Below are 13,315 nucleotides of genomic sequence, written 5' to 3' on the forward strand. Positions count from 1 at the left end.
TCTAGTCCATAGGACCCCAAAGCGCTTTACACTACATTCAGTCATCCACCCATTCACACACACATTCACACACTGGCGATAGCAAGCTACATTGTAGCCACAGCTGCCCTGGGGCGCACTGACAGAGGCAAACTGTGCTTGGGGTAACTAGCTCAGTGTACTATGTAGTATAATGAAAGATGGACCCAGTGTGTCATAGCATGTGATAGTGTGACGTCCCTGAATGCTGCCTAGAGTCACTATGTGATATGGCGGGACAGAATGGGTGTCTTAAGAGTATTTGGTTTAGCATAATGCCTACTTCTTTTACACCATTGTTCTATGTGACATAGGACTGACATTTCAGCTGTTGTGATTTGGTGCTATATAAATTTTAAAAAAATGTATTCCCTCCATGAATCAAAACCTTGGTGGAGGGGTTTGTGTGCCCCAGGGTTCCCAGGAGCTATGTTGTCGGGGGGCTTTTGCACCCTGGTAGGGTCACCCATGGCAAACTGATCCTGGGTGAGGGACCAGACAAAGACTAATTCAAAATACCCCTATGAGTATGCATTGACGGAACTGTTCACGCTGCCAGGATAGAGTTATCAGGGCCTCGCCCTGGAGCCAGGACAGGAGAGGGTGCCAAAGGGTAAGCGTGTGGTGCTGGTGGGCACAGCCCTAAAGGGACATGGGTCCCATCCTGAAGGCCCACCACCCACAGGGGGTCAGGTGCAATGTTTGTTGAGCAGAGGCCCTGGCGAACATCCCTGACTACCAAAACTAGTGATTGGGACATGGTGAGTTGGATCAGGTGGTGTGGGAGGATGCTGGACAGACCTGGCACACCTAAGTATATAGTGACACTACTCTAGGAATGCCTGGCAGAGGCCCCAGTCCCCAAGATCTTTTCTAGGTGTAGAATTGGAAAGGAGGTTTACCCTAATTGGAGAAGTTTAAGTATCTCAAAGTATTGTTTATGACTACATCTGACTACAATGTCTTCTGGGTGTTTTTTTAAATCGACCACAGTCATTTTATTTTTTCACAGTGGTAAGGTTATGTATATTTTCAGCAGGCAGTACGTGGAACCAAAGGGTACATATCTCTGTACTGAGGCAGAGTAGTAAGCCTAAGCTGGATAAATCACAAAACATTCCTTCAAAATGGATGTTAATTACACACTACATTCTTCTGCAGACTCCAGGGGTTTGTGAAATATGAGTGAGAGATACAGACAGACAGCAGTAGGGGGGAGATTGGTAGAGGCTAGACAGAAACTAAGAGATGAAAGAGAAACTTTGTGGTAACTGGTTCAAGATAAAAGCTTAAAATCTATCCTTAGTCCTATAAGATGAAGTAAGTGATGGACCAACATAAACCCACATACAGGATGATACTGAGACAGATTCAGTGAGAGAGTGAGGGAAATACACTGTTAATTCACCACATCTATTTCAGAATTTAGGGTCATTTACAGTTTCTATGTTACAGATCAGTGTAAACCATAAACTCATTTAAAAGATAACAGAAACAGCAATATTTGACTTGCTTTTTCATCCCTACTTCTATTCTCAATTTGTCAAGATTTCCTGGAGTGAAAATTAATACCAGAAACACAACTTGCACTGTTTCTGTTCAGTCAGATGGAAAATCTAGTGCTCAGCATGAACAAGTGTAGTAATATAAGCATGAGATGTTGTGTAATGACCTCTGCAGGAAACATACTCTAAAGACACTCCTGAGTAAGACCACTTTGTTATGTAAAAAACTGGCATGTTAACACAGCTTTAGACTTTGGTTGGAAAATTTAAATTTCAAAACCTCCACTCATCAGTCTATTGGTGAAGAAAATACTAATGAAAATAGCAGGATGTGCATTAGTGTTCATTTCAAGTTTTATACTTCTACCTAATTAACAGAAATGTTCACGTTTCATTATACAAACCAATTTTTAAACCATGTGTCAACTTTAATAATTCTTTTTCACTTACTGCAACCGATAAGTTACCACTTATTACCTCTAGTATAGACATCAAACAATTGGTCAACTGTCCACACAGAAGGTCAAAAATACATAATTAAAGAAAATGTTTCTTGAGCACATGAGGAGACAGAAGATAAACATTATTAATTGAAGACATCAGATTTAAAAACAGGCGTTATTGTGATGTGGACTTTTCAAAGCTCCACCATGCCAACATCTGAGGTCTAAAGAGGCAAAAACAGGCCAAGAAACGGAAAAATAAAGTAGTTCAAAGAGGAAAGATAAGAACAGCATGGAAAAATTTGACAGCATATGCCAAAAATGCTCTGGCAAACATGTGCAAACATGTGCCAGTAGCAAATATAAGGCCAAATGCGGGGTGGTAGCTAAAATATGTTTTTTTTGAATAAAACCCACACAGAATTCCCATTCTCAATCTCCTTTTCAGCTCAGCTCTACAGTGTTTCAGCATCTTTCAGCTCACTCCTTTTCACTTTTAACACAAACTAGAGATGGGACGATGCCACTTTTTTTATGTCCGATACCAATACCGATATCATAAATTTGGATATCTGCCGATACTGACATGAATCCGATATAGTGTATTTTTTAATCAATAAAAGTGTTTTTTTTTATATCTTGCTGCATTTTGTATAAGTTCATACTCAAGTTTAAAAAAAAACAAAAAAGCAAACAAACACTAAAGCTATTCTGTTAAACCTGTATGCAAAAAATACACTGCACCCAAAATATTTCATAGTTCAGCAAGCAAGCTAGTTTGCATCTCTTTCGTCCACTTTTGTCTGTACGCAACGTTACTCTCCACCTCGCCTCTCTCTTGCACTGAACACAACTCCCCCTCCCCCATCGCTTCACCTGCAGGCAACGACAAGATGGACACGGCAGCTATCAAAGATTAGCTGGTCGGTAAAAAGAAAACATTTGGAGGTTACCATTTTAGTGCTGTTAGCATTAATCTTGTTAAAATGACGTTAATGCCATAATGCGGCGAATCACCGTTAACGAGTTACCACGGATCGCCCCGTGCCTGGGGCTGGATGGCGTCACTCGAGGCTGTCAGTTTCACAGTAGTCTTTGTTATTATGCTCAGCGTCTTTAGTTTACATTTCGACTGCACAATTGTGAGCTTTTTGTTATGGACAAAAACAACATTTTTTTTTATTTATGGATCATTATTTTAATAAATGCTGATAATTTATTTCTGAGTAATCTTTCATGTACATCTACACTGTATGTTACTACAGAGATGTGTGAGATCTGGGACACAGCTTTGATAAGAACTCTCTTTTTGTTCTTACTTTATGGCTAAAAAAAAAAATCGAGATATATATCGTATATCACCATCCAGCTAAAGAATATTGAGATATGAATCTTGGGCCATATCGCCCAGCCCTAATACGGAGCTAATAAACTTAAACCCTACACCTTCCACCCTATTCTGGTATTTTAAAGAGTAAAGAAATATTAAACAACCTAACTAATAGGGTTGCCAACTCCCAGCAAAAAAAAAAAATAGGGAACCACCCCCCGCCTCGTGATGCTTAATCGACGTAGTCAACTTTAATTTAATGCACGTGTAAAAAAAATTTAATAAATAAATAAATAAATAAAAATGCACAGAAATCAATTATTTTTCTACAATAATTACATAGATTCAACATCTTTCTTCAACAGAATTGCAGACTGCACAGATGGTTCCCAAAGGAAAAAGTACTATAGCTGACTAGGGTATATTAGACTTAATAGTTACTATATACAGTAACGGACACACATTTTACATCAGATTAAAACTTTGGGTGTAAGATTCAGATAATTATTTATTAAAAGCTAGACATTTTAAATGAGAATAAGAAAGAAAAGTATTTCTTTGTGCCCCCCTTTTGCCCCCCTGGCAAAACTTTGCTAGATCCGCCCCTGCACAGTTACCAGCTATCAGCTACGTAGAAAAGGATCCTGGTGTAGAATTTATTTAATATTACTTTCTAACAACAGCGTATCAAGCTTAAACGTGCTGCTGTTGTTTAGCCGCTGGCTTCCTCTTTCAGGCACAAAGTGGGCAATAAACAAACAAAAGAGACGGAGTCATGAAAAGCCGATCAGCTGATCAGTGATCAGTTTCATGATTGAAGTAGCAACAGGAGAGGGAGAGAGAGAGAGGCAGTCGCTCCATATATCAGTTGTTAAGCTTAACGCTGGAATGCTTTACAAACATTCAGAGATGAACTTACACACTTGCTTTACTTCTCTCTGGGATAATGGGATAACTTTCTCTGAGATGAAATGCCAGTTTGGTAGCGAGGCTCCAAAATGCTCAATTAGACACGTCTCACACGCCACAGCCGCTCTATCACTAACGCATACTGCTCCGACATGCTAAGGTTATGAGCTGAGTTACACCATGTCGCAAGTTTTCTAAGGTGCTTTAGTGATATTTAATGGATCGGATTAATTTTTTTATTTCTCTCCTATATCAGATCCAGTAATTTAGGTCAGTATCGGACAGATACCAATACGTAATATCGGATCGGCCCATCTCTAACACAAACATATGACTTTGACACCCACAATGCCATTGTCTGGGCTCATCCTGTGGTTACTTTTTCAATATTTAACAAAAAAATCTTTTTATTTATTGATATATTAGCCAAACTTGTCAGCATTCATAGTGGCAGTATGAATAGCCATTCATGTAAACTTACAACTACATTACTACAACATCTATGAAAACACTGATCTTTCCAACTTCAAGAGTTACGCACAATCTGTGGCCCTGCTCATAATAGTCAGCTCTTCGATGATGACTGACTTATACCTTAGCAATGCTGCCAAACCAGCGGTCTTTCACCTTCTTTCAAAACACAGAAATAAAGGAGAGGATCTTCAGACACCCACCAGATTTAGATTTAATGTGAATTCAAAAAAGGCAAACAAGCATGAGTGTGCCCACATGTCAAAGCCTTTTCAGTTAGAATGATTTGAATTACAAATCTCTTCACAAATGTAGCTCAACTTCTAACGACGTGATTAATTGTACATATGAATACAAAGCATTTTACTGTATCTTAAAAATCTCCGCATCTTAGTTTGGCTCTGATTTTTTGCTTACCTGTATTATTAAATCTTCACTGGAAGTTAACCTATGGCTCTGACTGTCACACATGTCTGGGGTTGTCCCGTATTGTTGCTATAACAATGATATCACAATGACACTTAAAATAGTTTATCAGTATTATCGTGGACAATATGCTATAGTACAGCTCTAGCCTCTACCAGGCAGAGCAGCAACTATTCTAAGATGTTGGAACAGAGGTGGCAACTGACTGAAACTCTGTCTGATTTATGGTAACAATACCTAAACCTCAAGACAATCGAAGAGCTTTTGCCAGTTCCTCTGGTAGGATCCACTGAGTCTTTGAATGTGCCACTGTCTACTTGAGTGGTTAAAGTTGTAACAGTCTCTGGCCTGCCTCCTCTTATCAGAGGGCCTTTGAAGTCCACTGTGGCAGGGGTGGAGCAGTGGGTTCAGGGTGTGGTGTCAGGGGAGGCTAATACACATAGTTGACCTTTATCATCTGATCACATCTCCCCATTTGAGCATCTGCAACAGGTTTCCAGCTGTCTTCTCAGCTGCTGCAGAAACTGTTCAAAAATAAAAAAAATAAAAAAAACCTCCACATGTAATAAAGGACCCATGTGTGCATGGGTAATTTATTGACACATTGGTGCCAAAACCCAAGCTGCAGTGTGGTGGACCTGCAATCAGCCAGCTGAGGCGCAGGCCCAGATGGTGGCCGAGCTGACATGCAGCAGGAGCAGGCTGCAGTGGTTTGCCACCAGTTTGAACAGCTGCAGGAGTATGAGCCCTGAACAAAGGTGTTGGACAGTCTGGTTGCTTAGGCTGGTCGCTGGCGTCACTGCAGTTCACACCGGGCCCACGAGTATGCCTCGGCGGAAGGAGATGACCTCCAAAAAATGAAAGTCAACACGTTCCGGACCTAATCACCGCCTCACTGACCAGTCAGAAAAATAATTGACAGATTAGTTGACTACCAAGTTAAACTTTAATTGCACCCTTACTTAATATAAAAGCAACTGAATGCCTTCTAGCCAGAACCACACAGTGAGAGTAGTTCCACTGAAAGTCTCAGTAAAAACTCATTTCAATGTGCTAACATTTAGCACGCTGTAAATTAATGCCCAGTATGCTGCCAGTAACAACAAATTTGGCCTTTAATGTGTTTGTTAAAAGTCCCTAGCACATGCAGTATTTCAATTTGTGGTTAAAAAAAAACAAACGAAAAACAAACGTTCATCTGTTATTCCAGGAGTGGGTTTGTGTAATGTGTTATTATTACCCTGCAACACTATTTATATTCTGAAATTGTTTTTGTGATCAGTAGGTTGATAGGGTTTAACTAAAAATATACATATAAAGCTATCAAGCAAAAAAAAATAAAGTTAAAATCTTGTGGGCCAATGAAAACGTGGAGGAGAGGTAAAAACAAAGAGGAGCTAACAGGAAACTGGTAAAGATAAATGACAACAAGATTCACTGGAGAGGCTGACTGGGAATCCTTCCTTCAAGACCAAGCCAAATGTAGTAAGTCAAATGAATCAGGGAAGGATGATACACAAGTGTGCATTATAATGTCTCACACAAACACACACACACATGCACACGCACACGCGCACATTCCTTGCAAGGAGTTAAACATGTTTTTTCTTCTAGATCACATATTAGAACACGTGTCAAACTTAAGGCCCACCAGCAAAATGTGGCCCGTCATGTTATTTTATGTGGCCCATGAGAGCATGTGCATGATTGTCTTAAAATAAGTTTACTATATGGTGTTTAAAAGCGCACACTGACTATAAACTACATCTCCCAAAATGCATTTGGATTGTTTGAACCCTAATGCCCCCGGTAGCAGGGGCAAGAGGGAGAACTTCTAGTTTGACGTGATGTACCGCCAGATCTGATTTTTAAAATACAGATGTGTATGGTATCCACAGAAACATCAGAATCTCAGCTAAAAGCTCATAAAGCCATTTCAACGACCACCAAACAGCAAAAACAGCAAACAATTAAAGAGCAGGTAAACAGATTCTGCAAAAAGATCTTACTTTGGCTGTCTTGCTGCCACCACGATAAAATTGCACTTCCTTCACGGCTCTACCTCTCAGGAAAGTTTATGTTTTTCACTTTCTACAACAGAAATCTGTTTGTTTTATGACTACAGCTAAAAAAGAACAATATCAACAAAAAAATTGAAAGTTTGAGCAATGACCTACCAGAATTTTAAGAGCTTTTTCTTTAACATGTAGAAAAACAGTTAAATAGGCCATTTGTTTACACTCACATAAGAGGAGTTTCACTTGTCTGGTCTGCTTAAGATCAAATCGGGCTGTATGTGGCCCACAGTGTACAATGAGTTTGACACCCCTGTCTTAGAAGAAAAGATACCTAGTAGGGAGCGCTCCAATAGAGGCTCCAATATTCATTACGCTTCATAGCTTAATATATAAATCCCATGGATGAGCTCCAAAGCAATGTGTAAAACTGTAGGAAACAACAGCAGTCCTTCTTCTATAGGCTCAGTGGGCACTGCAAAGTTGCACGTGAACATGAACTAGTTCTCCATCTGGTGAAGGTTCAACTTAAAGTAACCCATGGCAAGTTTCCAGAAAATAATAAGAAATAGCAGTGCCAGCTGCAGTCCAGCACTGTGGAGTTGGAGTTTGCCTCACTGACAACAGCTGAATGACTTTAAGGACTGCCACCCGAGCAGCATTGTCAGCCTCAAGGAAACAGAAGAAAGGAAGAGCTTGGGGTAATTTACTTGGACAACATTGCTCAGTTAAAGTCTGAGCAATCAAAAATCTGATTATGTTAAATTTGGTGCTTAGCAGCAACTAGCAAGGGAAAGAAAACGCAAGAAGCCAGTCTGTCTTGAAAAGGTTGACAGCAGGGATGACTTGGTGAAACTTCTCAGAGTAACAGCCAGAGCTACAAGAGAAACTCATCATTGCAGCTTACAATACCCTGAGATCACATGACTTCATGCCACTGCTCAGCATTTATCTCTGCCACCTCACCCTCATCAGACACAGTGAAAGGCCCCCCACCCAGACCCACACACACAAACACCCTTGACCCCTGTGACACCTGCCTCCATTGGCTCTTTTCTGTGGCTAATTTGAAAATACCTCTTCCTAATCCCTACTGCTACCCACCCCTGCTGCCCTGAAAAATGTTCCCTTCCTCTCCTCCAGTTCCTCTGTTCATTCAGTTCAATCTGTGTTGCTGGCAGCTTTTTGGTGGTGTATTAGTCCAACTATTGCTGTAACACTCAACAGGTATGTATGCATGATCAAGGGCGATCGTGGCTCAAGAGTTGGCAGTTCGTCTTATAATCGGAAAGTTGCCGGTTCGAGCCCCGGCTTGGACAGTTTCGATCGTTGTGTCCTTGGACAAGACACTTCACCTGCCGCCTAGTGGTGATGGTCAGAGGGGCCGATGGCGCGATATGGCAGCCTCGCTTCTGTCAGTCTGCCCCAGGGCAGCTGTGGCTACACCTGTAGCTGCCTCCACCAGTGTGTGAATGTGAGAGTGAATGAATAGTGGAATTGTAAATGCAATCCATTATTATTATAATAGAAATTTAACACAAGCCAGTTAAGATCCTCTATGTAAAAAAAAAAAGATGCTGGTTCATGAACCAATGCTTGAAATCAAGTGTTTCTGTGTTCCTTGACCTGAGATGCGGGGAAAAAGTGTTGAATCAAGATGAAATGAACTATATACACTGATCACGCACATTATGACCACCTGCCTAATACTGTGTTGGTCCCCGTTTTGCTGGCAAAATCTCTCTGACCCATTAAGGTATGGACTCCACAAGACGTCTGAAGGTGTGCTGCGGTACCTGGGACCAAGATGTTAGCAACAGATCATTGAACTCCTGCCAGGTGGGGCCCCCATTGATCGGACTTGTTTCTCCAGCACATCCCACGGATGCTCAATTAAATGTCTATGGGATCCAATCGATATCTGTGGAATCTGGGGAATTTTTGGTTTGTGGCAGGACACGCTATCCTGATGAAAGAGGCCATAGCCATCGGAAAATACTGTTTACATGAAAGGGTGTCCATGGTGTGGAACAATGTTTAGGTAGGTGGTACATTTCAAAGTAACAGCCACAAAACCCAAGATTTCTCAGCTGAACGTAGCCCAAAACATCACACTGCCTCCACTGTTGCTTTCGGTTGTGGACAGAGGTCAGCATGGGACCGGTCTGCCACTGTGCGGTCCCATGCGCAACAAACTACAATGCACTGGGTATTCTGACACCTTTCTATCAGAACCAGCATGAAGTTTGTCAAATCAATTGGACTGGCCCACGCAAGCCAGCCTTCACCCCCACATGAAATCAATGAGCCTTGTCCCTGTCGCTGGTTCACTACTGTTTGCCACTGTCCCGGGGCAGGGATAGCTCAGTAGGTAAAGTGGTCGCCCCATGATCGGAAGGTTGGCGGTTCGAATCCACTTAACGGCTACCCTGAGGTACCCCTGAGCAAGGTACCGTCCCTACACACTGCTCCCCGGGCGCCTGCTTAGTGGGCTGCCCACTGCTTCACTGAGTGAATGGGTCAAATGCAGAGAAAAACAAGTAATTTCCCCATGAGGATCAATAAAGTATCCATTATTATTATTATTATTAACATAGCCCACCCACAAATAGATGAAGAGATCATTTGTGTTTCAAAAAAACTTGAATATTCTTGTCCATTCAGTTACTTGTGCAAATAAATTCTCTGCAATATGCAAAGACTTCAACTTGATTTAAAAATAAAAGTGAACTTTTAGGCTAACAAACAATATCCCACATACCGTAGAAGAGAAGAAGCTACTTCTGGCTGCTCACAAGAGGTCACCACAGTGGGTTGCTCCCTGAGTTTGGGATTTGGCAGAAGTTTATGTTGGATATAGATAGTTGTCAACAGAAAAACAGCTGTACCAGCGTGAACAGCTGGGATAGTTAGTATTGGTGTTAACTCTTATGATGAGCAGTTATTTCCTTTAAGAGACCAGTAAATAAAGTTACATGTGAGACTTACATTATTGACTCCTCTAAGCTTTCACTTTATTCTAGGTCTCTTAAATACTAATACTAAACTAGTCAAAGTCTGAATGGCTGCAAATCATAAACTTGCTTTTCTCCTGATTTTTGGTCCCAGAATCTTTAAGAAAACAGGGGCAAGAGAAGACAGAGAGAGATCACCAGTCCATCTTTCATCCATACTAACTTTCAGTTGGACAACAGCGGGATTATTTCATAGTCTTTAGAAGTCCACTCCCACCCTAGCTTAAAACACAGTTAAAGAATGCAACAACAAGGTTTTCTTTCTATATTCACTCTCGATTTTACTTTTTAGATATTGCTGTATTGTTCGGATACACATCTTCATGCATGAGTGACACTTGTGTAGAGTTCTGTCTATTCTAAACTAACAAAATGTCAGTGAAGACAACTGTCTGCATTCTTAAGCAACAGGAACCAGAGTCACATAGGGAACCCTGCACCTCATTCCTGATCCCTTCATGAACGCAAAATGAATGAGATATTCAGCTGATCACGTTAATCCCTAAATATCCACAGCGTGAACAAAGTTGATAATATACTGTGATTCAGTGGGAACGCCATCTCTGAGTCACTGGACGTCCTCAGTGACTGCATCAGCTGAAACTTTACTGTAAGCAGAGACGTGCGCTCCTTTCAAACAGCTTCACACTCACCGGCTCATCCAGCTGCTCCTGCTCGTAGTATTCATAATAGTCGTTGAGACTCAATGCGCTGCCGAGCGTGGTGTTGAGAAGGTATGCCAGTAAAAGAGAAAATCCTCGTAAGTGCATGTTTATATGAGCAACTCCTGAAGTGTTTATGATCCGAGAATCGTAAAAAATGTGGAATTAAAAAAAAAAGAAAGCTCCCCAGTATCTGCGCTCCCCTCTTTCTGTCGCTGAAAACACACGCTCGCTCTCTCTCGCTCTCCTTTGTCTTCTTGGCAAGGTCCAGTACTTTCTCCTTGGAGGGCCTGTGTGTGTGTGTGTGTGTGTGTGTGTGTGTGTGTGTGTGTGTGTGTGTGTGTGTGTGTGTGGATGAAAGCCCGGTCACATGGAAACTGATAAATCCGGAGGGTCAACAGAGGCTGTCCCGGCAATTAAGAACGCCAAGGCGCACAATTACAGGAAAATAGGCTGCCTTCAAAATAAGAGCATACCAGTAACCACGTCTCTGAAAATACAGCTCAGAGGATGGCAACAGTAATCGATCATTTCTACTGACCTCTGTCACCAGGGCCCTATTTCAGGAAGCCGGTTTAGAGCAAAATCTGAGTAAGTATACCGTGAGTTAACGAAAACTCTGGGTTTTCGGTTTCACAAAGCGAGTTCAGCTGCAGCCTGAGTGAGTCACTATGACGACACACGCCGTGAAGCTAACCTGCCCCCTAGCAGGTTTACTACAACTAACCCTGACTGTCTCCGCCCCTTTGTCGGAAACCTGACAGTAGGAAGTGTCGGACATGGCGTGCCCCGTCCTTGAAGAGCCAGTAGATCGTGAAGCCCAAATTCTCCGCAGAGCTCTCCGCCGGGAGAGTGTGATCAGAGCGCGTGTGGACATTTTATCATTACCTGATGATTTTCTGTGCGAACGTTACCGTTTCTCAGCACAATCTATAAGTTATTTGGATAACATCCTCAGGCCATATATTACGCATGTGACACATCGCGGACATGCTCTCAGTTCTGTACATATTATTTGTATTGCACTTCGGTTTTTTGCAAACGGGAGCTTTCTGTATAATATTGGTGACGCTGAGCACGTTTCCAAGGCTACCGTCTGTCGGGCAGTCAGGAATGTTACAGTTGCACTGAAACGTCTCCTGTACTCGTCTGTGGTGTTCCCCGGTCATAGACCCACAAGATTTATCAAAGAGGGATGCCACAAAATTGCAGGTATCAGGATGACCAAAACTTAATTTATGATGTGGTGATGCTTGGACTACTACTTAAATTTTACATTTATTTTCAGGGTTCCCAGGCGTGATTGGCTGTACAGATGGCACTCACATTCCAATCATTGCTCCTTCAGTAAATGAAGGAGACTATGTGAACAGGAAGTCTTTCCACAGCATTAATGTACAGGTACATAGTTCCCTGTAGCATTTCAAACTAACAAATTATTTCATTATAGTAATGGATGCTAATTTGTGTTTTCTGCACTGTGAAGATCATATATGATGCTGCCAACATTATCACAAATGTGGAAGCCAAGTGGCCAGGCTCTGTCCATGACTCACAAATATTCCGTGAATGTACACTGAGCATAAAATTTGGACATGGTGAGTTGAGAATACTTTAAAATATATAAAGACCAATTGCTTCAGGGACATTTGAACTGAAGTGTATCCTTCTGTCTTAGGAGAGTTCACTGGCTACTTGCTTGGTGATAGGGGGTATCCATGTTTACCCTATTTGCTTACCCCTTACCCTGACCCTGAACCGGGCCCACAGCAGCGATATAATCTGGCTAATTGCAGGACAAGAGCCAGAATTGAAATGACTATCGGAATGCTTAAGGCCCGGTTACAGTGCCTGCAAAGACTCAGGGTCACCCCAGAAAGGGCATGTGACATTATTGTGGCATGTGTGATTCTTCACAACATTGCCACAATTAGAGGAGAACACTGTCCTTCTGAACCAGACATCAGCAGTGATCCAAACCATGAACATCCTGACCCTCCCACGGACATACAAGATGGAAGCGCAGTCAGAGACACCATATGTCACAATCATTTCTTTTGACCCATCACCTCAACATGTTGAAAGAAGAATAAACAGATGTTTTGTTCAACTGGCTTTATTGGTCGCCTGTGTTTCCTGTACACAAAGTATTAAAAGATGTAAACCTCATAAAGTGTCTCTGTTGCTTCCTCCTCTGTAACAGCTGTCAATGTTTCTTCATTATTTTCCTGCAGTAAAGAAATTAACAACATTGCTGTTCTACTGTAAACTCATATAATCTGTGGAGTATTACTCACAACTGCATGTTGGTCTGGCTCAACAGGAGGCTGCACCAGATGCAGTACACCATCACCATCAACTGATAGAATATGAGGTTTATACAGGTCACTTATAACTTACAAGGGACCAAATGGCAATTAACAAACATATACCAATCACCTTACACTTCATTGTCATTATGCTCTCAAAGACAACCAAGACTGAGGGAAGGCAAAATCAATAGGAAAATAACTTCACTACAA

The 13,315-nt window shown here is 41.7% G+C and overlaps 1 protein-coding gene and 1 long non-coding RNA gene across 4 annotated transcripts in view; one reads left to right on the top strand and one right to left on the bottom strand.

Moving 5' to 3' along the window:
• vegfc (vascular endothelial growth factor c) overlaps positions 1-11,133 on the bottom strand; it is a 107,392-nt gene extending 96,259 nt beyond the window's left edge. For both annotated transcript variants that reach the window (XM_085409017.1, XM_085409016.1), the window contains exon 1: positions 10,785-11,133. In XM_085409017.1, coding sequence (XP_085265143.1) covers positions 10,785-10,901 — 117 coding nt within the window. In that variant the 5' untranslated portion in view covers positions 10,902-11,133. The remainder of the gene's footprint in view (positions 1-10,784) is intronic.
• Positions 11,134-11,269: 136 nt separating this feature from the next.
• LOC146667329 (uncharacterized) lies at positions 11,270-13,048 on the top strand. 2 transcript variants are annotated; one of them, XR_014912040.1, is made up of 4 exons: positions 11,270-11,384; positions 12,082-12,194; positions 12,280-12,391; positions 12,472-13,048. It is a non-coding gene; the product is annotated as an uncharacterized LOC146667329 (long non-coding RNA). The 2 variants fall into 2 exon arrangements; XR_014912039.1 differs by having other exon boundaries at positions 11,348-12,194.
• The last annotated feature ends 267 nt before the right edge of the window (positions 13,049-13,315 follow it).

Source organism: Rhamphochromis longiceps, linkage group LG6, assembly GCF_057381845.1.
Source record: "Rhamphochromis longiceps isolate RC_006_pf linkage group LG6, R_longiceps_female_GT1.1, whole genome shotgun sequence".
Taxonomy (NCBI): Eukaryota; Metazoa; Chordata; class Actinopteri; order Cichliformes; family Cichlidae; genus Rhamphochromis; species Rhamphochromis longiceps.